Source organism: Canis lupus, chromosome 10, assembly GCF_003254725.2.
Source record: "Canis lupus dingo isolate Sandy chromosome 10, ASM325472v2, whole genome shotgun sequence".
Classification (NCBI taxonomy): domain Eukaryota; kingdom Metazoa; phylum Chordata; class Mammalia; order Carnivora; family Canidae; genus Canis; species Canis lupus.
This window is the reverse complement of record NC_064252.1, coordinates 21,420,170-21,447,749: the sequence shown is the minus strand read 5'-3', so window position 1 is coordinate 21,447,749 and position 27,580 is coordinate 21,420,170. Positions and strand designations below refer to the sequence as shown.

The 27,580-nt window shown below is 53.4% G+C and overlaps 2 protein-coding genes across 11 annotated transcripts; one reads left to right on the top strand and one right to left on the bottom strand.

Moving 5' to 3' along the window:
• On the bottom strand, positions 1-2,357 carry LOC118350136 (basic proline-rich protein-like). The gene is made up of 2 exons (XM_049115063.1): positions 1,843-2,357; positions 1-1,708 (listed from the first exon to the last, which is right to left on the bottom strand). The coding sequence occupies exons 1-2, from the start codon at positions 2,355-2,357 to the stop codon at positions 1-3; spliced, it is 2,223 nt and encodes a 740-aa protein (XP_048971020.1).
• On the top strand, positions 1,913-26,425 carry FAM118A (family with sequence similarity 118 member A). Of its 10 annotated transcripts, none has more exons than XM_025456585.3 (10): positions 1,936-2,013; positions 7,655-7,791; positions 11,460-11,515; positions 12,303-12,558; positions 15,766-15,987; positions 17,684-17,812; positions 19,123-19,408; positions 21,220-21,252; positions 22,115-22,198; positions 25,236-26,425. In XM_025456585.3, exons 3-10 carry the CDS (start codon positions 11,469-11,471, stop codon positions 25,253-25,255), a joined length of 1,077 nt encoding a protein of 358 aa, XP_025312370.1. In that variant the 5' UTR covers positions 1,936-2,013; positions 7,655-7,791; positions 11,460-11,468; the 3' UTR covers positions 25,256-26,425. The 10 variants fall into 10 exon arrangements, with proteins under 10 accessions (XP_025312381.1, XP_025312375.1, XP_025312370.1 ...); XM_035696016.2 differs by lacking the exon at positions 1,936-2,013 and adding an exon at positions 2,399-2,578; XM_025456581.3 differs by lacking the exon at positions 1,936-2,013 and adding an exon at positions 4,980-5,105.
• Positions 26,426-27,580: the final 1,155 nt, after the last annotated feature.

Here is a 27,580-nt window from a genome sequence, read left to right as displayed (position 1 = left end):
TCACGGGCACCTGGGCAACGGCCGCCGGGCTCCGCGGAGCTTCGGGGACCCGGGGACCCCATGGAGGTACGGGAGGGAGAGAGGGAGAGGACAGCAGGCGCGCTGCTCCAGGGGGTGCGAAGGGCTCTCAGGCAGCACAGCGCTGGGCAGGACTCCCTGGGCCGCAGCGCGAATCGGGGGCGCGGACGGGGGGCGGGGGGGTCGTCCCGGGGACCGGCGGAGGGATTCCCCGGGGGCCAGGGTGCGGAGGGGGGTCCCCGGGTCCGGGCGCGGAGGGGGCGTTCCTGGGATCAGGGTGCGGCGGGTGTTCCGGGGGTCAGGGTGCGGAGGGGGGTTCCGGGGTCCTGGCGCGGAGGGGGGTCTGGGCGCGGAGGTGGGGCCCGGGCGCGGAGCGGGGTTCCGGAGGTCAGGGCGCGGAGGGGGGCCCCGGGGTCCTGGCGCGGAGGTGGGGCCCCGGGTCAGGGCGCGGAGAGGGGTTCCGGGGTCCGGGTGTGGAGGTGGGGCCCCGGGGGTCAGGGCGCGGAGGGGGGTTTCGGGGTCCGGGTGTGGAGGGGGGTTTCGGGGTCCTGGCGCGGAGGTGGGGCCCCGGGTCAGGGCGCGGAGGTGGGTTCCGGGGTCCGGGTGTGGAGGGGGGCCCCGGGGTACTGGCGCGTAGGTGGGGCCCCGGGTCAGGGAGCGGAGGGGGGCCCCGGGGGTCAGGGTGCGGAGGGGGGCCCCGGGGTAATGGCGCGGAGGTGGGTCCCGGGGTCCGGGCGCGGAGAGGGGTTTCGGGGTCCGGGTGTGGAGGGGGGCCCCGGGGTCAGGGCGCGGAGAGGGGTTCCGGGGTCCGGGTGTGGAGCGGGGCCCAGGGGTCAGGACGCGGAGGGGGGCCCCAGAGGTCAGGGCGCGGAGGGGGGCCCCGGGGGTTAGGGTGCAGAGGGGGGTTTCAGGGTCCGGGTGTGGAGGGGGGCCCCCGGGTCCTGGCGCGGAGGTGGGGCCCCGGGTCAGGGCGCGGAGAGGGGTTCCGGGGTCCGGGTGTGGAGGGGGGCCCCGGGGTACTGGCGCGTAGGTGGGGCCCCGGGTCAGGGAGCGGAGGGGGGCCCCGGGGGTCAGGGTGCGGAGGGGGGCCCCGGGGTAATGGCGCGGAGGTGGGTCCGGGGGTCCGGGCGCGGAGGGGGGTTTCGGGGTCCGGGTGTGGAGGGGGGCCCCGGGGTCAGGGCGCGGAGAGGGGTTCCGGGGTCCGGGTGTGGAGCGGGGCCCAGGGGTCAGGACGCGGAGGGGGGCCCCAGAGGTCAGGGCGCGGAGGGGGGCCCCGGGGGTTAGGGTGCAGAGGGGGGTTTCAGGGTCCGGGTGTGGAGGGGGGCCCCCGGGTCCTGGCGCGGAGGTGGGGCCCCGGGTCAGGGCGCGGAGAGGGGTTCCGGGGTCCGGGTGTGGAGGGGGGTTTCGGGGTCCTGGCGCGGAGGTGGGGCCCCGGGGTCCGGGCGCGGAGGGGGGTTCCGGGGTCGGGGCGCGGAGGGGGGCCCCGGGGTCCGGGCGCGGCGGGGAGGCGGGACCGCGGGGGGCGCGCGCACACGCACAGGCCCCCCAGCGTCGGGCGCTTCCGGGCGCACGGAGTCGCTCCCCGGGTCCCCGCAGAGTGCGCCTGCGCCCATTTTCCCGACGCGAGCAGCGAGGACGCGCAGACCCGCGGGTTCGAAGGCGCGAGCGCTCCGCGCGTCCCCCACCGCGTCTGCGCCGGAGAGCCGGGGGCGGGGCCACGGGGCGGGGCTTGTGCGTCCGCGGGGCCGTTGGGCTCGGGCGGGACCTCGGCGCGGCGGCGGCGGCGGGCGGGGACGGCTCGGCGGCGGCGCGGCGGCTCCTCACCGGGAGGCGGCGGCTCCCGCCCCGGGGCCCCGCCCCCGCCCCGCCCCCCGGGCTGCGCGCGCAGCCCTCGCCGCCGCCGGCCCCGCCCAGCCGGGGAGCGCGCGGCCGCCCGGAGCCCCGGAGCGCGGAGCACCGCTGAGCGGGAGGCGGCGGCGGGAGCCGGGCCCGCAGGTGAGGCGCCCGCAGGTGAGGGGCCCGGGGGGAGGGGGGCGGGGGGCGGGCCCAGAGCCCCCGCGGTCCCCGAGACCCCTCCTCGCCGTTACGGGCCCCCCGCCCCGAGGCCCTTGGCAGCCCCTGGCCTCCCCGACCCCCGCCGCTCCCAGGCCCCCGGGGCCGCAGAGCCTCAGGATTCCCTCCGGACGCCGGGACCCCCCGAGGGCCCCCGAGGCCGCCCGGGGCCCCCTGAGCCCGCCCGGGTCACCGCCCGGCGCGCAGGCCCTCGGCGCCCTCCCGCGCCCCGGGCCCCCACCTCCTCTGTCACCTGTCACCTGCTCCGCGTCCGGTGCCCCCCCCATGCCACGGTGCAGTCGGGGCGGCTGCTGGGTCAGCTGACGACCCCTTGCAGCCCCGCCGGGCCTGTGACCTCGGCGCCCACGTTTCCATTTGTGTTCACTGCTGCTTTGAGGCCGGAGCAGCCACAGTGATGAACTTTTAATGCTGTTGCCGAGACTCCTGTGGCCCCGCAGAAGAGTCTAGAGAAGCCATCTGACGTCGCGGAGGGAGGGCAGCCAGGCAGGTGGGGAGTTGGAGCAGATCGGGCTCCGAGGTTGTCTCCTTGGCTTAATTTTTTCATTTGTGGAATTAATATATATATATATATATATATAAATTTTTTTTGAATGCTCAGTAGTTTCCAGGAATTGGCACCGGAGCCAGAGATGCCGCAGTCCTTGCTTTCAGGGCCGCATGTGGGCAGGGTCACCTGGGGGAGGACCGTGAAGCAAGCAGGTGGTTCCTCGGAGTGATGATCACCCTGTAGGCCTTGAGCCCAGCTGGGGTGGGAGCCTGATTCTCAGGAAGTGGTGTTGGGGAGAGCTCTCTCAAGAGGGGAGGGAGGCCCACCGCTAACAGGTGCGCTGATCTTGAAGGTTGAGGTTGAGAAGTTTGCCCCAGTCCTGGGAAGGGGACGGTGTGTGAAAACGCAGAGCGGTGTTGCCACCAAGCACAGCGGATTTTGGAAGCAGGGGTGGCTGGAGCCGAGAGCCATCCCGAGGGACGGCTGCAGATGTACTGCTGCCTTAACAGAAAGGTCGTCAGGGTGGGACTCGTAAGTGGGGTGAATCCAGCTTTGTTCCCTGAGACTCATGCCCTTGCTCCTTTCTTGAATTGCGGCTGCTCCTATCGTCCGAGGAGACAGTGACCGGGCTCAGGGCTGAAGGAAGGCAGGAGTTGGTCAGTGGGGAAGACTGAGGGAGATTCCAGGGAGACCAGAATGGGGAAATCGGGAAGTTTGGCAGAGTGCAGGGTTTGGGATGCAGAGTGGTAAAGAAGAGGGTGGGCAGGGGGGTTCAGGATGCAGGCACGGAGTCGGGGCCCGCTGAGGGGTTTAGGGGAGTGGAATGGTTTTTGTGTTTATAGCAATCACTGGCTGTTGCAGCGGGAGGAAGTGAGGTGAGAGATCGAGGGGTCCCGGACCAGGGTGGGGGCAGTGGAGACCTTGGCTGGGCCTCTCAAGGCTAGACCCCAGAGACTGCCGTTCAGCTCTTTCCTGTCTGAGCCTACACTTTCCTGCCTGGAAATGGACTTTGGAACTTAGTAGTCCCAGTAGGAGAGGTTTTGTCCTTTTCCCCAAAAGGTGGGTGGTCTCTGGGGCTTCAGGGTCACTGCATCGGGGTGGGAGCCCAGCACCCACACAGGAGATGCACACATGGCATGGGGTGGGAGAGGAGGCAGTGTGAAGAAGCAGGTTCTTGGAGATGGAATAGGATACAGGGTTTGGAGTTTGGACTTTGGACTTAGGAGCCCTGAGGAGATGCAAAGTCCGTGAAGGAGAGGCAAATTCGGATGGCTCCTGTGCTCTGGAGACTGTGTGGGACTGGAGGCAGGGTGGCTCTCAGGAGGACACAGGCGGTGGCCTGGAATTTCACGTGGTGGTGAAAATGTTCTGCATCCGTGCTCTGCAAGGCACTAGCCCCGTGCACCTATCAGGCGCTTAAAATAAGGCTGGTGGGACTGAAGAACTGGATTTGTAGATTTATTTAATTTTAACTAATTAAATCCAGGAAGGGCAGCCAGTCACATGCAGGGTGTAGTGGGAAGCATACTGTTCTAGTCTGTGTTCTTTTAAGTGTTACCTTTAATGTTTCCAGCAACCCTAGGAGACATGACATAGGATTCCTTTTTTACAGATAAAGGAAATAGAGACCCAGAGTAAGTAACCTATCCCCATGTTAAGTAGTACAACCAGCGTGGGGTGTGGAACTCCTCGGGCTGGGCTCTTTCCACAGACCCTGTTTCCTCCCTGCCAGGAGCCTGGAACCTCTCCTTGCCTGGAGACAGAAGTCCTTTTGAGGCGGCCCTGGTTTCTGCCCAGTGCTCCGGGTCTGGTCTGTCCAGGCCGAAGTCTGTGTGAACTGTGGGGTGGTGAGCCAGCCTAGACCAAACAGAAAACTGTTGGGAGCTGCTGCTTTTGCCTGCAGCTTCTTCCTGCTGCCTCTTAGAGCATCACGGCGGCCGTTGCTCTTAGCATTTCTGGAAAGTGAGCTAAGAAAGCAGGTGAAACTGCAGGTCAGCTAGACACCGTGGCTTGTTACTTGTGAGGAGCTGGTGGTACAAAAGGTGCCTTAGATGCAGTGAGTACTTGAGATGAAGCTTTGCTCCCATGGGGGAGCAGGTAATGCTCCAGGATGCAAGGTCAGGGGCCATGAGGCAGGAGCAATTTTCTAGCTTGCCCCTTAGTCCTCGGCGGGGGGGCTGGGGAGAGGGGAGAGGAACTAAGTCACTACCTCCCAGAGTCTTCATTTTCACTTCTCTAAAATTAGGGCATCTGGCATCCCATAACCTTTTGGATCCCCCCAGCTCTAGAATTCTGTAGTGTCACATCTCATTAGAGGTTTACTTTCTAGAACATCTCTTATTTTTCTTAGGATGGCTCAACGCCGGTGGTTCAGCCTGCCTTTGGCCTTTGTGGTGGTGTATCTTACTGTTATTGGCTTATCATTAAGTAACGTGTCTATTTGAGTTAATTTGACGCGTCTCATCTGATGGACAAACTAAAACAGCAAACACTTCAGAGGTTGCCAGGGTTCACGATAAAACATCAGGTATGTTTGCCATCCTGAGCTGGGCTCAAGTCAGGAGAAAATGCACAGGACTGTATTCACCATGGTGACCGATCTCTGGGAAAGGTTTACCGTTGGCCTCGCCTGATGAGGGGCCATAGTAGTGAGCACTTCGCCGGGTTACTGATGGGATGAAGTGAGATGATGCACGTGAAGTACTTTCCCCTGAATCTAGTAAGGGTAGAGAAAATGTCACTAACGAATGTTGCCATTTGAACCAAACTGTGACGTTCACGTTTTTTATGAGTGGTGGGTTTTCTTGTCTTCCTTTGGGGTATATGCCCAGGCAACGCTAGAGGCATTATAACTGTTAAAAATGCAAACAAATGAATGCATTATAACTGCTAACAGGGCGCATTTTTTTCTGTTGTAATTTATTTTGACCACATTTAAAAAAAGATTGGTTTAGTGTCAGGTGTTCAAATCAAGGTTCTGTGTTTTCTGTAAAATGAAGAAAAACCATTCATCGTAAAGACCCCTTGTTAGTAATGGCTGGGAGGAAGTTTGACCAGAACTGTGGCTAAGTGAGTGGTTGTGCTTGCCTGCCTTGGAAACCAGAGCCTTGAGCTGGGAGCCCCCTGATGCTGAGGGCAGCCAGCTGCTGCCGCGGTGGTTTATGGTGATCAACGCTTTACAGCCGATCAAGAACCTTTTTGGTCGTTGCCTCAACTGAAGTTTGTGCAACAGCGAGTGGTATGGGAGGTGGAATTCCCAGCTGACACGTTTGGAAACACAGGTTCACAGAGAGATGGCCCCTGCTCCTGAAGTGGTGGCATTTTCTTAAGTCCAGATCTTGTGTTTTCTCTGTAGCGGCTCCAGGGCTGCCCCCATATTGGGGTTGCTGTGTTCTCAGGGCTAAGCCTCTTGTAGTTCTGGAAGCTTGCTGTCCATTCACACCTTGTTTCCACGTCAGGCGAACTTAGTCATGCTAATCAAACTCACCAGAAGAACATTTATCACTCCCAGATGATTCATTTGTGGTTAGAAGTATGGCCGTCAGATGTACTTGAAAACTTTTGTTACCCAGTGATTTCTGCTTTTGCGTCCACCACCCCCACGTCTGCATGCGGAGCCAGGTTGCTGTGAAAAAGGCAGTTTGTGGGAATGACATCAGAGTAAAAGGAGAGGACAGTATTAAATACCAGTGTTTGCGTCAAGAGCTTTGGTAGTTGCTGTAGTGTGCCCATAGGTGGAGACGCACTGGGAAGCGCTTGCTTTATGGCTTCCAGGCTTGCCTTGGTGTAGCCAGAGTACAATGGCTAGGTTTTGGCCTCCTCTTAGGATTTTCCAGTCCTTAGGAACCACACTGATGCTGTAGATTACGCTTAATACTAATACAGTTGACCCTTGAACAACACAGGTTTGAACTGTGTGGGTCCACTTACACGCAGTTTGTTTTCAGTAAATACATTGGAAATTCCTTTTGAGATTTGTGACAGTTTGAAAAAAAAACCAGACAAGCCGCAAAGCTTTGAACTAAAAAAATTCAGAGACATATGTCATGAATGCATAAAATAGTTGTAGATACTAGTCTATTTTGTCATTTACCACCATAAAGGATACACAAATCTATTATAAGAGAAGTCAAAATTCATCAAAACTTACAGACTTATGACTTCATTCTTGGTCAAGAGAATGTAAATAGAGATGCAGTATTAATTGTAACTGCATCGAATGCACTGCAGTGATACTGTACTGTCCTTATTAGGTGGCTGCTTCCTGTTGCTCTTGTGGCGAGTTCAAGAACTGCCCGTATCTGCCTGAAATGCCGTGTGCACTAATCTCCTCGTGAACGGTTCATCTCTCTGTAAACTTTGTGGCTCTTTCTATTATTATAGTTTTGGGGAGTCAAAAGTTAGACGCAGCTTTTCAAGCATGCAGGGTGCCTCTAACCTGTCCCTCCTCCCCATTGTTCAAGGGTCAACTCCATTTCCGAGTCTCTGTCTTTGCGAGCAGCACATTTATACATGATTTCTCAGCCTGGGTTACTTTGTAACAGCGGCAGGGCCTGACTGTGGCTAGTACCTAATACCCAGGCCTTGCCCTGCTGCCAGTCATGTATTTCCACATGTCCAGGGACCACCTCATTCCATGACTGTGGGTCGGCTACAGGTGAGGGGAGAAGCCAGCTTTAGGAAACCTTGACAGATACTTGCATCTTCTCTTCCCCTGCTGTGTGAGAGGAATATATTTTGAGTGTACATCCCTCTTCACTGAGAGCTCTCATCTCTCTGCTCTTATGCTGCGCCAAATGCATATCATTCATTTATAGAGAGAAGTGAAGAGGTTTTCCTAAGGATACTTTTGAGGACCCCACAGATTCTCATTTGTGGTTTGTGCTTGTAAAGGGAAAGTGTAGTTTATAATAGAAAATAATTTGTTTCAATAAGTTTTTTGTTATGCTAATTTCATAAAGACTATTCTTGACATTTTATCCCTCCCCCTCAAAACTATGATTGGAACACTCCTTGATCCATTCTTTTTTCCTTCTCTTGACCCTTTTGCCTTTTCCATCCCTGCGCCCTTCCTAGCATTGGAGAACAGTGAGGTAATTCCAACAAAGGTCGGTTCTGCGGATCGGCGTCCGAGCCTGCTCCAGCAGGTCTTCAGCTGGCCTCACTGCAATCTCTCGTGATCTGGCTGCTTGGCCGGCACCAAATAGCTCCAGGTAGCCTTTGATGTGTTGGGTGGACGGGTGCTGGATAGTTGGATGGTGTGCCTCAGCCTCCCAGGAGGCTAGACTGTACATTGCAGGCCTGAGTTCCAAGAGGGCTGGCTCCAGAGTCAAAGCTCTTATGAAATGCTTGCTTGCCTGCCCTCCCATCTCCCCTTGGCTGGAGAAGTAACACAATGAGGTCCAGAGTTAGAAGTGTGGGGCCTCTACGTAGGCATGGTCAGGAAGGATGATGGCAGGGGAAGGTCATGAACCATCTGGCACAGTGGGGTTAGGGAGTTGGGAGGGGACTTTGTCTTGCTAGTTGTAAATAACAAGGGCCATGTTCATAGTTGATTCTCTTGCATTGGACCCAATGTGGTGAACATTTATTTTGTGCTGGATGCTGGCAGTCTCTGGCTACTCTGAAGCTAGTTCATAAAATACTCATGATCTCAGATTTTAAGCAGAAGACATCCTGTGAAGACTTATTCCTGGCTTTAGATGAAAAGGACAGGAACTGCTTCTAAAGATCTGTGTTGGGCCAGAGTTTGCTTTTAGGAAATGCTGATAGGTCCTTGAAAAAAAAAAAAAAATAGGTTGCTATGATGACTTGGCTTTGGGCCTACAAACTGTGGTGACGGCATGGTCACCAAGGAAACCAAAAGATGCAGCTTCTCAAAGGTCTCGGAAGGTTTTGTTGCTGCTGTCTGGAATCCGATTGGTTTAGAAGAGTGGTGTTGAGCATGGGAGCAGACCAGCTGGGGCTTGCCATCCTGCCGGAACTTCTAGGATCTGGCACTAGTTGCTTTGGAAATCTCCTACTTGGCCCTTGGTGTGAGAAGAAGGAGATTTGGGGGTACTCTCCAGATTCTGGTGAGATTTGGCTCTGATGAGTACTCTGCCGAAAGAACAGGAAGTGAGGTCGTATCTCCAGCCTGCAGCGTTAGAATGAGCCGTCGATGTCTAAATATGGGCAGCTGTGCAGCTCATCACAGTGCTTGTGTGGAGTCTTCATATAATTGGGGACTTCCCTGTTGGCTACTTTGCTTCTTAAAGATGCACAGCGGTGTGGAAGTCTAGAGGCACATCTATCTGCCTGTTGAAGCTGGAGCCTGGGATTCGGTTGAGGCGCTGAGGGGCCAGCTCCTGACTTTGATCAGGCTCAGACAGAGAAGGAGGTTTGAGCATCTGGACCAGCAGCAGACTGCTTTGGAGGGCGAGCTGGGATCTGTTGTGTGTAAGTGTTCAGTATTTACAGGGATGAATTCCTTTGGAAAACTTTGAAATCACGTAATTTGAGAGTTAAATCTTGTCCACCGAAGATTGAATTGTCCATACTGTTTTGCAGATGTGTAAATGCAGTGTTTGGGTTTCCAGTTTGTGCGGGTACAAGCAGTTGCACAAGAATTGAAAGAACTACAGGTAGATTTGTAAAGGTCTTTACCATGGAAAGAGATTGGGGCATTTCTTAAGTCTTTGGTTGACCAGTGACTGCTTAAAGATTACTCTTAAGATGTTATGTAGAGGAGGCTAAGATAAGAGGCTTCTTCCCAGGAGTAACTATGTCAAAGGGATGTGCGTTATTTTGGGAGGCAGGGGCAGGAGGCCATTGGATTAATCAACTGATAAGCATCTCCTACTAACTTGTCCAATAGGATTGAGTAGGAATGAGTCTCAAGTTACATCCTGAAGTGGGAGGTTAAGAAAGCTGCCTCATTGGCAGGTCAGAGCCTGAGCTGTTTGACTTAGCAAATTGAGCTTCCAGAGCTCCTTTCATATGAAAGATTCTCAAGCTTTCAAAACTTGGTCAGTTAGCCACATTTCATATTTTATAGATGTTAAAACAGGATTGGTGAACAGTTAGGTCAGCCATTGAAATCTCAGGGCTGGGATCCAGGGTGTCCAAATAGAGTGGAAAGCCCCAGTATGTTACTTTCCTTAGAAAATATCTAGTAGGTTAAAAAAAAGATTTGACTTTGATGGCTCTGATAGTAACTTTTTTTTTTTTAAAGATTTTATTTATTTATTCATGATAGACACATACAGAGAGAGAGAGAGGCAGAGACACAGGCAGAAGGAGAGAAGCAGGCTCCATACAGGGAGCCTGATGTGGGACTCAATCCCGGGACCCCAGGATCACGCCCTGGGCTGAAGGCAGGCACTAAACTGCTGAGCCACCCAGGGATCCCCTGACAGTAACTTTGTAGTGGAAGGAGGATGGAGTGAAGGCGGAGAACCAGCCCTGACTTTGCCAGCCTCTCCCTGGACAGATGACAGGCATCTGTGAGCAGCATTTTTCTTGCCTGTGTACTACGATTTCTTAACATTTGGGGAAAGGTCACAGACACCATTGGGAGTTTGAAGGAATCTCTGAACCCTTTCCCCGGGGTGGGGTGGGGTGGGGTGGGGCGAGGTGGCGGGGTAGGGTAGGGCGGGGTGGGGTGGGAGGAGGCATCCAGGCGCCTACATTGTGTGTGCATTGTCAGGGGATACTCTGAGGATCCCATTTAGCTCTAAAATCTAATGATCCTTACAGGGAGATTAAGCTTGTTTACTTACCCTGGGAAATTATTTTTGGTGACCTGGTTCTAATTGAGATTAAAAAAGACAAGACTACACATGTAAAAAGGCAGATTTCCGTCAGGGCTGGTTAGGATCTGGCGAAGCAGGCACTCACATATTCTGCTGACCGCTTTTCTGAGAGGTAGTTTGCCACTATGTGCTCAAGTATTTTACAGTGTTTATATTCCTTAACTCAGCAATTCCACTTCTCAAAAAATCTCTCCTAAATAATTCCAAAATAGATAAAAAATCTTTGCGCACAAAGATGGTTGTCAGGAAGATGCTTTGATTATAATGCATGGAAAACAGTAGGCTATGGCCTTTGGACTCCAATGAGAGGAAAATGTAAAACATCTAGAAGGCAATATACACCTGTTCGCAGCAGTTCATGCTGAGGTAGTGGTTTATGGGCTTTTTAAACTTTATTTTTCTGTTTCCTTGTTTACAGTAAATATTCTGGAATTGGGGTAAAGTGATTCTGCAAAATTTGTAGAACATGGAGGTAGTTCGGCAATAGAGACCTAGCTGGTTTAAGATTCTTGTTTTATGTAAAGCTAAGAATTGACCTTTTATTTAGATAATTTTTTTGGACTGGCTTTCAGCACGGCCGAGGGGGCTGGGGCCTGGGAAGACTTGCTGAGGGGGCTGGGCTCCCTTGCACTAGGGCGCTGCCCCCTGCAGAGCATGCCTGTGCCTCCCCCCTAAGAAACCGCTTCCTGGCTCTGCTCTGTTGGGCCACTTGCCCTTCTTCCTTCTGTGATAAGTCATTTGTGTCCATGTCAACTGGAAGCAGAGTCATAAAGGGGGCGGCAAGGGGACACCCACCCCTGAGCCCACTGCACCGTCTAGGTGGGTGTGCGTGAACTTTCGTTCCTTTTCTGTCTGGCGTAGAGCTACGGGGAATCTGAATAGGAGGCTTTGCCTGGCCTGGGTGGTGGGAACCGTGGTTTAGGAAACATTAGGGAAGTATGTGTTTTGTCTATGACATTTTTTAGACATTCTAATTTAAATAAGGATCCAGGACCTTTGATTTTAATTCCAGCTTGAACTCTCTTCTGTGTACTAATAAAAGAACTTCTATCTGGGAAACGGAAATCACTTCTAACGTTTCTCTTTAGGATTTACAGATGGATCCAGTGGAAAAGACAACAAACAGAAGTGAACAAAAGTCAAGGTAAATAAAGTCAGCCACATCTTCATGCATGTAGATAGCCTCTGTCACATGTCTCCTGAGGTGTCATTTATATTTAACCTGCCACCTACAGAAGCAAATGTGGAAGTGGAACCTTGTGTCAGGAGGGAACGTCAAGGGGCTGTGCGGCCAGCCTTCACTGCGATGTAAGAAACGTTCCAGAAGGCAGTTTCCTCTTTGCATAAGGAAACGACTGTCACCTGGTCTCCAAACCAAGCAACGAGTGATCCCAGGGTCACCTCGGGGACTGGGGTGCCATGCTTCACTGGAGAGCACTCTTTGACCCCCAGTGAAGCACGAGTCGTGCTTGTTCAAAGTGATGCTAGATGAGGAAGTGTTAGCTTGGGAGGGGCTGGGGTGCCTAAGAGGCAGAAAACCAGCTCTGGCCGGGAAGTTTCTTACCTGGCACTGCAAGCAGGGATCATTTTTGTCATCGTGGTTAGTATTTACAGGCTCTTGGCAGCTTCAAAGGAATTAAAACTGCTAGCTTTTTGTTCACATATATATCACTTAAATGTGTGCTTCACACCATGGGGGACTCAAGATGAATAAGACACAACTGTCCCTGGGTCCCAGGAATGAGGATAGGACGTGTAAAATAAATACACAAAAAAGAATAATGTGCAGGCTCTGTCTTCCGGTGGTGTGAGTGGGGACAGAGGGCCTGTGGTCCATCTGACCTCACAATTCGTAGATATTCCTAGACACCATTTTCCTCCGTGGGTGCAGTACTTTCCACATTGACTTCTGTTCTTTCTGTTGTTTTAAGTAGAAAGTTTCTGAAAAGCCTCATCCGGAAGCAGCCGCAGGAACTGCTGCTGGTCATTGGGACGGGCGTCAGCGCCGCGGTGGCGCCGGGAATCCCAGCCCTCTGCTCGTGGAGGAGCTGCATCGAGGCGGTCATCGAGGCTGCTGAGCAGTTGGAGGTGCTTCACCCGGGGGACGTCGCGGAGTTCCGCAGGAAAGTGACGAAGGACCGGGACCTGCTGGTGGTCGCCCATGATCTGATCCGGAAGATGTCACCTGTAAGTCTTTTTCAGACAGGCACTTCGGGTTTCCCTGGGGTAGCGTGGTTCTCTGAACCCGTGGCCGGGTTGGGACCACGTGCTCCCGACCTGGGACCCTAAAGTGAACACTTCTTTAAGCCTATGTCATGTTTAGTTCTTGGCAGAGTGAGGCTGCTGGGCCAGAAGCTTCCTCTCGCAGCAGTGGTGATGCCAGGTGCACGGTGGGGCTCCTCAAGGAGTGTGTGCTAGCTCGGGCCCGAATCCACGTGGGGCATCTGGGACGGGCTCTGGGATGTCGTCATGCCGCACTAGGGACAAGCCTTAGGATTTCGTACTCCGCGGAGGGGTATCCTTGAGGTGTATTTTGGTTTAAGTGGGCCAGCCGTGTATCTTCAGATGACAAGTGGTTCCTGACAACTTTTGAAGATAGGAAAAGGTAGAGCGGCTTCGTCGGCAGGTGGAAGTGGTCTAGTAGAGAGGAAGGGTGGAACAGGGGGCCATTGCCGAGGGATGCCCTCGAATCAGGTGCTGGTGCAGGCGTGGGGTCTGCCGTCAGTCGCTGCTTGGCCGGGTCAGCCGTGTGGACTGGTGTAGACGCTGGAAGCTACATAATGTGGTAGAGGCTCGTGGCAGGTTTCTTCTTGCTACTCGAGTATCTATTAAAGCACAGCCATCCTCTGAGGGTTGGGGTGGGGGAAAGCATTGGAGGTGTTGCACAGAAAGCATGAAAAGGTGTCTTTGGGGTCCCTGGGGAGACTGGAAGCGTTTAGCTGCTGTAGACACCCCAGCTTGGCTTACAGATGATCACGTTTTTATTTCTCACATAAAAATCTGGGCCGGCAGCCCGGTAGAGCAGGTGGTGTGCCAGTGTTGGGGGCCCAGGCCCTGTCCTGCTGCTCTGCCATCTTCACCATCCAGCTGGGGGGAGATGAGGTGAACTCCTGCCTCCTCCCCTCAAGGTCCTGACAGGGAGCCACATCTCCCACTGCCAGGTTACACATTGCCCTGCCCGGCTTTCCAGAGCCTGGGAAGGGTTTTCAGCGGGGCAGCTATCCCACAGGGGGGTGTTCTATTAATACTGGGCCACTTGGATCTGGGCCAGGGCTGGCAAGTTGCAGTCCCGGCCAAACCTGGCCCGCTGCCCGTTTTGTAAATGAAGTTACTGGTCCACAGCCACACGGATCATTTGCATATCGTGCGTGGGGCAGTTGAGTAGTTGTGGCAGAGACTGTGAGGCCCACGTTCTAAAACAGTGGCTCTCTGGTCCTTTATGGACAGGGTTGCTGAGCCCTGTCCTAGGAGGAGGGGGCTGCGTCTGTGGACAGAGAGGTGTAGGAGTGCTGGGCAGCGCCAGGGGCACCATCAGGTGAGGTTGTTCATGTGGAGAGAGACCAGCGAGGCGGACGCTCATTTAACCCACTTAGAGGGCCCACCTTCGTGGAGACTTGACTACTCTTCACGTGTGTATTTTGTAAAACTTCATAAGGACTTAAAGTGAGGCCAATCGGAACGACTGTGTCCCCCCCACCATGCTGAGCAGCTGAGAACGGGTGTGGGAATGCGGTGGGGGGAGGGGGGGTCGTATCCAAGTTGCCAGGAAATCCAGCAAAGCACAGGAAGGGGTCAGCAAGGTTGGAAGCTTATTCAAGAAGGTAGTTGCGGTGATAAAAATTCTAAAAATCGGGAGTGTAAGCTGCTGAGTGGGAGGAGTTAGGTCGGCAGTGGGGGAGACTCGGGGTACCTGGTAACCAAGCTGGTGGTGTGCTGCCCTGGGAGTCGGGGCTGCAGGGTCAGACAGTGGGAGCTTGAGCCAGAAGTTCTGGAAGGGAAGGGTCCTGCTCCTAATAGTGTCAGGTTTGGGATGTGATAGTAGGCTGGTTGGCAGAGATGGGATAAGGCCAGTGGAGGAAAGGCCGTGATGCAAAACGGGTCATCTCAGTGAATGAAGAAACCAGCAGACACTGTGACCTGACGGCAAGCCATTTCCCCATCTCCCCAGGCCCAGCGAGTGTGAGGGCCTCAGGGACGGCGAGGGCCAGCTTTCAGTGGCAGAAGGAGGATGATGTGGGGGTTTACTGACGATGGACCCACTGGGAACAGAGGAAGGGTTTCCGGGATTGGGGAGATAACAACTGTCAGAAAAGTGCTGGCTGGGAGCCACGAGTGCTCACAGGAGGGTCTTGTGGCCTGTGACATCCACAGAGCCAGATGGTACGGTGTGTGTGTGTGTGGGGGGGGTGACTTCTGATGGACGGTCCCGAGGGCAGGCTGAGGGATTTGGTGGTGATGCAAAGTCCTGGCCCTGCTGACCCCGCAGCTGGTGCTCATGGAATGCCTGGGGGAGGTTCGGTTTTACTGGCGTGCACGACACCTCCTGCCCCCCAGGTACTAGCCACCGCCCCAGGCCTCTGCTCCCCTTCACGGCAGAGCTGTTCAGAAGCACTCTGTGTATTTGCTGCTGCCAGTTGCTTACGTCTCCTCCTGAGCCCACCCCAGCCAGGCTTGGCCCCACCGCTCCACTGAAGCAGCTCTCGTGCAGGCCACAAGTGACCTCTGAGACCGCGGCTGCTCCATCCAGGGGCTGGCTCTTGCTCTCCAGCCATCGAATCCCTCCACACTTGCTTGTCAACCCCACTGCCTTGCACCTAACTGCAGATGCCATTAAGACACACTGTTTCCTCTACCAGCAAGAAAGACAAACCAGTACCCCTGCAGCACTCTTGGGGGGAATCTGAAGTCTTTCCTATGCTCTGTGGTCATCAGAGCCTCACGTGATCTGGTTCTGGGTCACCTCACCTGCTGACCTTAGCCATGCTCTTGCCCTGCGACAGGGGCCCCTTGCACACCCTTGGATCTACCCGTGCTGTTGCTACCTCAGTGCCTTTGCACCTGCTCCTTCCTCTGCCTGGGATACGCTCTCCAGAGGCCCCTCATTTCCTCAGCTCTGCTCAAACGCCCCTTCGCAGAGGCCCTCCCTTCCACCTGTTGTCCCTCTGCCCCCAGCAGCACCTGGCCCCCTTTCTCTTCTTACTTTCCCATAACATTTGCCACTGTTGACGAATCACTTACGTATTTGTGCAGGATCTGTCTCCCTCTAGGGTTTCAGTAAACTCGTACGAGTCAGGGGTTTCCTTCTTTTAACGCTGGCGCCCAGAGTATCGCTGCTTAGCTGCTCAGGGGTTGATGAGAGACAATGTTTGTAACTCCTGTTCCACCTCTTCCTAGCGTACAGGCGACACCAAGCCCAACTTCTTCCAGGACTGCCTGATGGAGATTTTCGACAACCTGGAGCAGCACATCCAGAACCCGCTGGTGCTGCAGTCCATCCTCAGCCTGATGGAGAGGGGCACCATGGTGCTGACCACCAACTATGACAACCTGCTGGAGATCTTCGGGCAGCAGCAGAGCAAGCCCATGGAGTCTCTGGACCTGAAGGACAAGACGAAGGTGCGGCCCGCGGGTTCCAGGGCAGGAGGCAGCCACGGAGGAGGCGGTGCAAGCTGGCTGGGGATCTGCGCTGCTTCAGAGGCGGCCCAGGCTTCCCACGGGGTGATGCCCTTCCCGTCTCGCTGCCTGCTCTGGTTTTGTTGTGTGTTCTGTCCTGCACGTCCTCAAGGGCTTCTTGTGTGGATTCATCACAGTCCTCGTGGGAAGTAGGGGCCGTAAGAGTCACGAGCAAGGTCGCCCCCGGTCCTGGTGCTGTGGTTCGGGTGGTCCTGTCCCTTCGTTAACAAACTGGGAGTATGCCATATGGAACGTTTTTATCTTGGTTTTTTCCCTTAATATTATACTTTGAGTATTTTGCTGTCCTTAAGCTGTGTTTCAAAGCGTGCTTTTAAATAGCAGTTTAATCATTGAAACATAACCGTTAATCTTTCTCTATTATCGTTAGCATATTTCCACAATTGTAAGTAATGCTGCAGTAAAAATCCTTATGTTTCCATGTCTGTTCTTTAGGGTAGATTCCTAGAAGAGTTGTGGGGTCAGAGGGCAGGAGTATTTTAGATGATAGGAATCACCAGCTGGCTGTCCAGAAAGATAGCGAGTTCATCCTCCCACCAGCTATGTGGGAGGGTATCCACCTCCCACGTCTTGTGAACACACCATGTTACCAGAAAACAAAACACATTTCCCCCGCTGAGGTGAAAATAGGTGAAAATTTAACATTTTGGTTTTGCCTTGCTAAGGTGGATCATGGTTTCGTGTTATTGACTATTGCTTTTGTGACATGTTTATATCTGTTGCATATTTGCTTAAAGATTTTATGTCATTACTGATACTGCCCCCACCCCATGTGTCTGCACCCTGAGGGTGGTCTCGGCCAGGCCTGCCCTCCACGCAGGAACCTAAGGCCTAGAGATTATGCCCCCTTGAGGCCCAGAGTGAGTGTGCAGCTGCAGCCAGTTCAGACCCCGGAGCTGCTTTCCTACAGAGCTTGGCACAAGTCTGGTGGGCGGCCACGTGTGTCCAAGGGACAGCCCGCTAGGACTGTGCTGGTGCAGTCACGGGTCCCACCCTCTGCTGAGCTGTTAGTGACACTAGTCCTTTTTGTGAGGCTTGTTTGCTGTTGTAAAGAGCATCTCTGGAAATTGCTGAGGGCTTGAGGCTGAAGTGCCCACTGGCTCATCTATCTGGGTTGCACCAGTAGAGCCGTTGGGGTTTGTCCAGTTTTCTGGCACCGTGGGGACCACCTGCGGCTATGAAGGTGCCCCTGGCATGAGGATAAAATTTGATGTGTGTGATGTGCCTCTTTTTTTTTTTTTTTTTTTAAGATTTTATTTATTTATTTACTCATGAGAGACAGAGAGAGGCAGAGACACAGGCAGAGGGAGAAGCTGGCTCCATGCAGGGAGCCCGACGTGGGACTCGATCCTGGGTCTCCAGGATCACACCCTGGGCTGAAGGCAGCGCTAAACCGCTGCGCCACCTGGGCTGCTCCCTGCAGTCCTCTTTGATGTGACAGGAGTCACCAGCGCCAACAGCTGATCACTCTTAGGCTTTGTATGTAGCACTAGGACGTGAAGTATCTCTGTCATTCTTTCCAAAGAGGTTTGAAAAAACCACAAATCCAATTTAGGTATTTTCCTCTTCTGTTTTGAATAATACCCACTTTTCCCCTTTGTCTTGGCTTGATTTCTGACAGGTCCTTCAGTGGGCAAGAGGGCACATCAAGTATGGAGTTCTTCATATTCATGGCTTGTACACGGATCCCTGTGGGATGGTCCTGGATCCATCGGGATATAAAGATGTTACACAAGACCCAGAAGTCATGGTACGGCTCCCCTTCCTTAGGCTTTAGTGGTGTCCCCTGGGACTTGGTGGCAGTGCAGGTAGCTCCCGGCCTCCAGGCATGCCCGCCCTGTGGGGCACACAGCTGGCCCTGTTCTCAGCTGGATCTCCAGGGGCTGGCGCCTCGCACGGATGCCCAGTGCTCACGCAGTGAGTCCTGAGTGCTCCGCGGTGCCCGTGAGCCTCCAGCGTGGCCCGTGGACCCTGCACCATCTGTGCGGACTCTCGGGCCACCCCCACCCCCCCACTACCCTCGTGTGTGTTCTTTCAGGCACCTCCTTTCCTTTCTCCACTTGGCAGTCTTTCTCTCTCGCTTTTGAAACCTCATTTTACAACTTCATTCTCTGTGAAGCTGTTTTGATATCCTGGACAAAATGAAGTGTGGAAAAGCTGCTTTTCAGCTTTCTATGAAGTTTTTTATTAGTGCATTTAGAAACCACTGTACCATCACTGAGTCCCTGCTGATCTTGGGGTCAGGCACTCCTGTCCTTGGGCTGACCCGGCTTGTGGCCCACAGCACACGTGTGGCCTGATGGGTGACTGGACTGGTGCCCCTCCGGGGGTCAGGGACGCTCGTGGGAGGCTGTGAGAATGGCTGGGTGGACCCTGGCCCTCTCACTAGGGTGTCAGATGTCTGAAGTGCTGACTCTGCTGTGTGCCTGAGTGACCCCCTGAATCTTTGCCGGCCCCTTTTGCCTGTTCCCTTGGATCACTGTCATGGGTCCCCTCCTTCCTCAGCTCTTTTGCCTTCATTCCCAAAACCCCTGTTCTCCTGACAGCGGTCCCTGGTTCCCATCTGTGATCCACGCAGACACATTAATTCCCGAGTGTTGGATTTGCACAGTTCTGAACAGAAACAAATGGAATGTCTTTATTTCATGTTTTAAGAATTTAAAATTGTACATAATCCCCGAAGATTTGAGTTGCTAGGCTGCACCACAGGATGGCTGGGTGGGTGGGTGGGTGGGTGGGCATTAGGCTTTCCTTACTTTGAGGCACAATGACACTGGACATTAATGGGGACTGTACCCATTACCCTGGCTTGGAGAGGAAGGGGCTCCCACAAGTGCTGAGCAGGGACATCCACTCAGCTTGGGCCTCTGTTTGCTGAGTGCTGCGCTGGGTTGACTTGCAGAGTGTGTGCTGCCTCTTGCTCTGTCCCTGGTGTAGCTGGTGGGAGGGGCCCATTGCTGAGCAGCGTTCTGAAGGCGTAGACATGCAGCTGGCACTCGGGCCTAGGGTCGCACCACTTTTCAGGTGAGCATCTGTGGCTCTTCGTTGGCTTTTCCACAGGAAGTCCTCCAGAACCTGTACCGCACCAAGTCCTTCCTGTTTGTGGGCTGCGGGGAGACCCTCCGGGACCAGATCTTCCAGGCTCTCTTCCTGTACTCGGTGCCGAACAAGGTGGAGCTGGAGCACTACATGCTTGTACTCAAGGAGAATGAAGACCATTTCTTTAAGCATCAAGCGGACATGCTTTTGCATGGGATTAAAGTCGTGTCCTACGGGGACTGTTTTGACTACTTTCCTGGCTATGTGCAGGACCTTGCCACTCAGATCTGCAGGCAGCGCAGTCCAGGTAGGGGATTTCTTTCTTGTTTTTTCCAGGCACGACATTAATGGAGTTCTTTTCAGTTTTTCCTTTTTTTTTTGTGATACAATTTACACCACAGAAAATACAATGGGGATGGAGTTTTCATACCACTAAGCTCCCCAGCCCTCCAGTTACCTTTAAAAAGATGCGTGTGTGAAATCGAAGGTCAAGGTTGTCAGTGTGATGGTGATCTCCGCACAGGACTTGAGCGTTTAAAGCTGTTCGATGGCAGTCAGTGTTTGCCACACTTCCGGTATCCTTAGCTAGGAGACGGCACACCCCGCCAGCTCCACAGTGGAGACGCCAAAACCCTGGGAAGCGCAGAGCCTCAGTTACCCTGTCTCCTCACTGCATTTTACAAGTTAAAACTGCAGAGGCACAGAATGATCTCACGAAGACTTTTACACTTTTTTGCAAATACCATCTTTATCCCGTTGCGGTGCGTGCAACACATAAGTCTCCTTGGCCCAGCTGCTGGGGACCTGTCAGGAATGACCTCGATAATGGAGCCGGTCTTAAATTGGTCATCCCGACATAAAGTGGTTAATGGCTTTGAGTTTGGGGTCCTAAAACATGGATGATGGCAAACTTGGAAAGGTCTGGACTGGCTGGATTTAACTACAGCGAGAACGTAGCCCCGCTCCCCACCCCCTGGGCAGGGGAATTGGGGGCCAGGGTCACAGGTGACCGGAGGCACACGTGGTCCAGCAGCTCTGTCTCTCCCCGCTAGTCCTAGTGAGAATTGCGAGTGATTAGCAGGTGAACCAGTTTAAGTTGCATGTCCGTGAAGGAAAGTAGAGTTAGGGCGTTAGCCCATTTCCTCGGCGGAGGAGAAGCAGGGACAGATGCTCACTCGTAAAACTCTGCGTTTTATGTTCTTGACCTTCATTTTCAGTGACAATATCCATGGCCAGAAACTAGATGATTTGACAGATGCAGGACCAACTCAAAGAGATGAATCACTTGTCTAGCTAGCTCCCAGAGAGTTTGGAGCTGGGACTGGAATCCAGTGTGTCCCAAAGTGGACCACAGGCCGAGCTCTGGAGAGGACCAGAGGTTACCCTGTGTGAACCACAGCCTCTCCTGCCTCTGCACGCATGGCTCCCCGGAGGACCAGGGTCTCACAGACACCCACATGAGCTCGGGCCTTGGGGGGTGCCTCTGGGTGCCTTCCTAACCCGGCAGAGGCCCCATTCCTGAGCCCAGGCAGCTGAGAGGATTTGACAAGCCGTTGGGGCCAAAAGATCTTTTGGACTTATAATTGGTGAACGGGTCCTTCAAGGATGTTGTACTTAGGTTTTTGTTTTGTTTTTTAAGATTTTATTTATTTATTCATGAGAGAGACACAGGCAGAGGGAGAAGCAGGCTCCATGCGGGGAGCCCGATGCGGGACTCGATCCTGGGTCTCCAGGATCACGCCCTGAGCCGAAGGCAGGTGCTGAACAGCTGAGCCACCAAGAGGTCCCTGTATGTAGGTTTTTGAAGTACCTCTCTTGACCGGAGAGGGTGGTGTCCCAGCAATGATGGTCATGATAGTGATGGTGGGTCCCGGACCCTTTCTCCCTGTGGGCCAGGCCAGCCCATGCCACCCCTCCCTCGGTCCTCACAGTGACACTGGGTGGAGGAGAGGAGGGCCGCCTGCTGGCCGTGGTCCCCCGGCTCCCCAGAGCTGGTATTGAGGTTCCCAGTTGCTGTGGCGCCGCCTGAGTAGGCCTGTCCGCCGTCCCCGCCACTGGCCCGAGGAGGACGAGCACGTGAAGTCTGGGTTCTGCTGACTGTTTTCCTTTCTTCTCCAGATGCTGACCGAGTGGACAGCACCACACTGTTGGGTAAAGCAGATCTTGATTTTTACCAGCCTGTTTTTTGCCTACACGTTCCATTATCTTCCTGCCACCGTAGAATCATGAAAGTTTCTCGCAGTAAATACCTAGCCTGTATTCAGACAGCCCCGCCAGAGATGTTGGCCGACCGTGCCTCTACGGTCCCTGTGACAGTAGAGAGATTAAACTCGCGTCCCTCCGGCAGGGGCAGCGTAAACTGGGGTCACTTGTTGGCACCTGACGATACTGTCCCGCAAGCAAGAGATGCAGGGCAATTGGAATGAGAGTCCTATTTTACCATGGGGTCTAAGGCATAGTAGCGTTGTCCCAGCCCCTTCTGAGATGTTTATTGCAAAAGTTCTGACCTTTTCACATCAAGTTTTTCTGTGCGTTGCTTGCTGGAAAGGAGAAGGTCCTTGCGGCTAGGCTCAACTCTGGCTGTTGACAAATTTGCAAGATAGGACCGAGTTCGGGAGCGGCCAGCGTCTTCCCAGCGGACTTGGTGGCAGGCTGTGCGCTTCGGTCAGGCGGTGGGGGAGAGGGGCCTCTGTGCACCGGCCCCGCGCCCTTGGCGGGTCTGGTGCGGGCGCCCTGCGCGTTTGGATGGGCTTCAGCGTAGAGACCCCTGAAAGCGTCGTGCTCTGCGTTCCATTTCTGCCTCCTTTCCCTGCAGAAGGACACCTTTATTAGAGTCACTTTGTCACTTAGATGTGACTCCTGGGTCCATCCTTCTCTTTTGGACAAAGCATCATCTGTGGCACCTGGCAGGGCTTGTTGGCCAGTGCTTCAGTGCAGTCAGATTTATAAACTGGTCCTTGAAGGGTGGATTCTAGAAGAGATCAGCTGGTAAGTAAAGGTTTTCACCTTTCAGGGAATGCTTGTCAGGACTGCGCCAAGAGGAAGCTGGAAGAGAACGGAATGGAAGTCTCAAAACGGCCCAGGCAGTCTGACACTGGTATGGTGCTTTCCCTGTGGTGGGGCCTGCTGTGGGTTGGCCGCGGCCGCGGGCGCGGTGCTCTCCTCACCTGTGCTTGGTCGGGAGGGCCTGGCGGGGGTGACGGGGGTGGCGCCCGGCATCAGCCTGAAGCCCGTCTGGGTGTCTGGGGAGGCGTGTGATGCAACAAGTACACACACACAAGGTGCACAGTCTTGGGTCAGCCCTCAAATTTCACAGAGCGCATCTGCCACCGGATTGTGTCCAGTTCACCAAGCAGTGTTGTTGGGAGCCTGTCCCCCACCCCTGGCACCTGGGGTTGACCACTGTCCTGACTTAGGTCCCCTCCGTCTCCAGAAAAACCACTTCAAATCCTGTTTCTTATTCCCCGTTACCGACTCAGATTTACTAAACGGATTATGTAAGTGGGTCCAGTCTATGGCCTCCGGGACAGGGGCTCTGGTGCTGCTCACGGCCTGCCCATCCTCCCGGGGGTCCTTCTATGTGGGGGTCCCCTCTGCGGGGATCCAGAGCACCTCCTCTCTGCTGCCCACGTCATGAGTGGGACTCCCGCATCCGCACTGGGCCCTGCCTGTCAAGCCCCCGCAGCCGCCTCACCCCCGTGCCGTGTCTCCTCTGCGGGCTACGCTGGGTGTGGTCATGGCCCAAGCCCACGCGAGCCCTCTGGTCGGCCCATAGGTTGGGTCTCAAAGTTGGAAAACAAAAGCACTTTTGTTAAAAGAAGGCAAATCATTTTTTTCTTGGTTCTCTGTCTTGTGTGCAGCGTTAATGGGATTGGTGCCAATTGCAGGATGTTCTCAGTATCAAGGGAAAATGCGTTTTTTCGCTTGTTGCATATTGGAGTTACTGCTGTTGCTTTTTAGTTTTTGAGGAGTTTCTAGATTTCTTTTTGCCTTGTTCAAAAAAATCACGTTTTGTGGTGTTTCTAATGTCTCGTTCTGTCCGTCATACTGCCTATCCCCTTCCTGAGACCCTGGCCTGCTGCTGCTCCGCCTGGGGCTGTGTGCAGTGTCGTGCGCAGCTGCCCCCCCACCCCACCCCTGGCCTCCTAGGCTGCTGCCTGGGTCTCCCCTCCTGTCCCCGGCCAACCTGCCATGACCCCTCGGGCTGTCCCACTCCGCGGGGGGCGGGGGGGGCAGCTCCCTGAGGCCCAGGCGTCTGGGCCCCTCATGGTCCTTACCCTCCACGCATGGCTGGTGCGTGGGCTTCTGCTGCTTCCTTTTCCTAGGGACTCCACTGTCTTACAGGTCGGGTCGGGTTTTCTGTTGAAGAGGGTTTGTTGCCAACCCAGGTCTTCATGACCTGTGGGTAACCTGTTGCTTTCCTTTCTGGAAGCTTTTTCCTCATGTTCAGAAATTTCATGAAGGTGTGTTTAGGTAGAAATCTTTTCTATGTCCCTGCTGAATTCTTTCCCTGCATTTCCAGTCCTGGGATAACTCTGGTTTCCTTGATACTTTCTTTCGACTCTGTTCCTTGTTCCTTGATTTCATGGTCCTGGTTGGACCTCATGGATTGATTTACGGTTGATTGATTTCTGGTTTATTCTCTTGTCTTCCTGTCGTTTTTCAGTCTTTATTTTTTCAAAAACTTTCTGGGCGGTTCTCAAAATTATGTTCTAGCCTCTGGTTAAATTTTTGAGAGTTTTAATGTTAATTTCTGGGAGCTCTTGTTTTCTGATTTATTCTCTTTCATAGAATCTTTTTTTTTCTCTCCCATGACAGTGATATGTTTTCAAATCTCTAGAGATTCCCAGGTTATCTGACTCTATTCCAGTCCCAAAAACATTGGGATTGAGGATTTTCAGATAACAGTATTAATTTTTTACTACTTTAACTAAGAAAACTTAAGCAAAATGCTCTTAAACACTTCTCTAAGAACCCATTGAGATTCTCAGACTACAAAGCATATCGAGTGTCAGGTACCTGTTACTCAACATTTAAATTAATCCTCAGTGGGTATGTATGAGGAGTGCTGCGATGCTGCATTTTCCTTCTACATCACAAGGAACATGTGCTGTTGAAATAGTCTGTTATTGATAGAAAGATCCCTAATGAAGCAAATAACAAAAGCAGTTTTTAAAAGCGGCTGCGCAGTGTTGTGCCCGAGCAGGACTGGTGGCAGGAGACAGAGGCTGTGGTGGCTGGAGGTGTGTCTGTGAGCCTTCCTGAAGGACACTAAGCCACCGCTGCAGCAGGTCCTCAGCACACAGACCTGTAGGGGGAGAATGCCACTTCAGCATTTGGAATACAATTCTTTGAAGTCTTTCGGCAAATATTTAGACTGAATTCAGCCAGTAGAGACATCTGTAACCAAATAAAAGTGAAAGAAATGAAATGAGCACTTTGACTCATTTCTTCCAGGACAGGTGGTTTTTTCCACTAGGCTCTTTCCTGCCTCTTGTTTTTGTCCTGTCTGGGCTCCTTGGTCACTTGTGATAATCAGGAAGGCAGACCTGGAGATGCTCCGCCCGTAGTGGTGCTGCTCTTCGTGCGGCTCCCCCTCCAGGGCCGCCTCCGGGTGGTGTGGCCCATCTGGGGCGGCCCACGTGGGGCAGAGGGCTCACTGGCTGGGGCTTTGGGGGAGAGCGGCAGTTGAGCCAGTGGGGCCCCCAGGGATCCCCTGGATGCCAGCACCCCTGCTCTGGGCAGTCGTGTCTCCCTAGAGAAAGCTCTCCGGGTTTGTGTTCCACGCTCTGGCTGTCCCTGTGGGCCGGCTGTCATCCCGCTGTGGACACTCCTCTGCTCTCCATCGGGCTATCATCTGAAGGTTGAAATTGTCCCTGTCTGGTGACAGCCACCTACTCCCAGTCCTCTCAGAAGGAAAAGGGCACCCACATCTATGGGTGCAGATTCCCTGCTGTTGTGTACAAGTCACAAAGCCATTTCTCAACAAGGGCTACTGTTAACATTATGGAGTCACTTTGAAAGTGTGTAGCATGGAAAATAAACTCGACAGTGTCTGAAATGGAGATCCTCTTGCAAATAGTCCTTTAAGCTGAGTTTAACATTTCTGTATTCCTTTCATTTTGTTGAAACAGATGATGCTGGAGGGTCTTGAAATGTTTAGGACCAATAAAACCTGCAATGTGAAAACCAGCCTTCTGTAACCACAGTGCCATAACCTGAACGCTGAGGAATGTTCAAGAATTCCACATGGGATCTCTCACTTTGAAACCATCCCACACCCTGGAAGAGCCATGTGGCTGTGTGGCCTCGGAGGCTGGGTGCAAGTTCCACTGTGTGGTTTGACTGTTTGGGAGGGGAAGCACGAACGTCAGGGTTCCCGTGAGGCCCGGCGGACACCTACCTCAGGGACCACTAGCAGCGGGGAGGGAGATCCTGGGCCTCCTGGCTCCTGCTCGACACACTCCCTTTGTCAATGAAAAGGGGAGGGTGAGGACTGTCTAAGCAACAGTAGTTGCCAAAGAGGAAAAAAAAAACTAGACGCTTAAAATTTTCTAATTTTTATGTGGAAACCTCTGTTACTGTAGAAAAAAACTTAAAAGTTTTTGTTGCATTGTTAAATAGTAAAGTGTGTGCAGGTGCTCCTTTGAGGCACAGCATCTGCTGCTGAGAATATGTTTTGAAAAAGGAAGAGCAGCTCATGGACTTCTTTGGAATTACCTAATTTTAGTGACTTCGGCTCCAGAGCTGCCCCAGAGCACAGCAGGCCTGATGGCGGTGGAGGGGCCCCAGAGGGCAGCTCGGTGCTGGGCGAGTCCGCACGCTGGCTCACAGCTGCCAAGCTACATGTGGAGCACAAGACCAAGTTTGCAAATTTTAGTTACAAATTTCAAGCTTTCCGAGTTTTTATTCCATGGGGTAAGGGCCAACCTTTCTGTTCTTGTCTCTTAAAAGTCTCTTCCTGTGGCCCACTTGGGGTTCGCATGCAGCGAGGCCGGCAGAGCTTGTAGAGGGCCTGTGGCAGTGTGAGCCGTCAGGGTCAGCCGGGGCCGAAAGCGCTGGACTGGGGGCAGTGCTCTCGGACCCTGCTTGCTCTCCTTGCAGGGGCTGGTATTTTTGACGTGATGTTTCTTGCCAAATCTCATGACACTCCCCATTGATGGCGCTGGAGCTCTCCCAGGTATAAAGTTAAGAACAGGAAACACAAAGTTGGTCAGGATGTGTTGTGTTCGAGAGAGAAGCCAGAGATCCACTTAAGACTTTCTTTTTGAAGCATGAAAAATCTTTTATGTTACTCTGGTCATCAATAAAATGTTAACTTCAACTTTGTGTGCTCAACTTCAGTTATGACAAAGCTTGGTGTGATGTAGTTAATGAGAATGTTTGCCCTGAGCTCTCAGTTGTGAGGTCAAATGACTACTTGAATGTGTGTGAATTTTTTAAAAAGCAAGTATTTGAATTTGTTGGTTTTTTAAAGACACGTTTACAAAGTGCAATCAGCGATGAATGTTTGCATCTGAAAGTTGGTTAGACGCAGGGCAGACAAGCATGAAAAGTGATGTGGAACAGGATGAGACTGGAGACGTAGAAGTAGCTCAAGATGAGTGCTGAGTGCCATGCTGAAGGGTCTGAGGGCTTCTTGTAATGAATGGGTATATGTAGTCAGTTCTGCTAATGCTTATATTAAGATGGAAATGCATTCCAACATGATTGATCTGTTCGAAAAAATTCGAGCATCATTCATTTGTGTATAATTTCATCACTGAGAAACACTGGCTCAGGGTGATTACAGGATGGCCCTGTAGTAGCGCCCCGCCCGCACATTCCCCATCATCTGGTGGTTTGCAGGAATGGGGGTGCATCGTGCTCTAACAAAACAGACTGTACTTTGAGGGATCACTGAGTGAGAATGGCCCAGGCAGCGATAAGGGACTGACTGCCCTGAGCTCATGTGGCACTCCAGGGACATTTCAGCGTGATGTTGATGGTTTCCAAGGCAGAGAAAGTCCGTGATTTATGTTATTCTGGTGTTTTCTTAAAAAGGTAACAAGTAGAGTGGCTTCTGCTGACTAGTTGAGAGATTGGCTGGGTGAGGGCAGGAAGCGTCTCTGTGACTTCAGTCTACTTCTTGGGTGTGGAGTGCACTTTGTTTACGTGCAGTGAGTGGTGTTCACAAGTGATTGCATTACTTCTTCAGGAGGCTGCTCCCCAGTTAGCACTTGGGTCTAGACCTTTTTTTTTTTTTTTAAGGTTTTATTTATTTATTCATGAGAGACACAGAGAGAGGCAGAGACACAGGCAGAGGGAGAAGCAGGCTCCCTGCCAGGAGCCCGATATGGGACTCGATTCTGGGACTCCAGGATCACACCCTGACCTGAAGGCAGGCACTTAACCACTGAGCCACCCAGGCATCCCCAGCCCTCCCAAGTCCTGTCTTCAATGGAAGACCCTCAGCACCTTAGAATTTTTTTATTCCATA

What these genes read in the sequence shown, in the direction of transcription:
- FAM118A (XM_025456590.3), top strand. Translation starts at nt 11,469, where the DNA reads ATGGATCCAGTGGAAAAGACAACAAACAGAAGTGAACAAAAGTCAAG. An exon ending in AGAAGTGAACAAAAGTCAAG is followed by an intron (nt 11,516 to 12,302) that starts GTAAATAAAGTC and finishes TGTTGTTTTAAG; the next exon opens with TAGAAAGTTTCTGAAAAGCC. An exon ending in GGACAGCACCACACTGTTGG is followed by an intron (nt 21,253 to 22,114) that starts GTAAAGCAGATC and finishes TTCACCTTTCAG; the next exon opens with GGAATGCTTGTCAGGACTGC.
- LOC118350136 (XM_049115063.1), bottom strand. Translation starts at nt 2,357, where the DNA reads ATGGGGGGGGCACCGGACGCGGAGCAGGTGACAGGTGACAGAGGAGGT. An exon ending in GCGGGAGCCGCCGCCTCCCG is followed by an intron (nt 1,709 to 1,842) that starts GTGAGGAGCCGC and finishes TCTCCGGCGCAG; the next exon opens with ACGCGGTGGGGGACGCGCGG.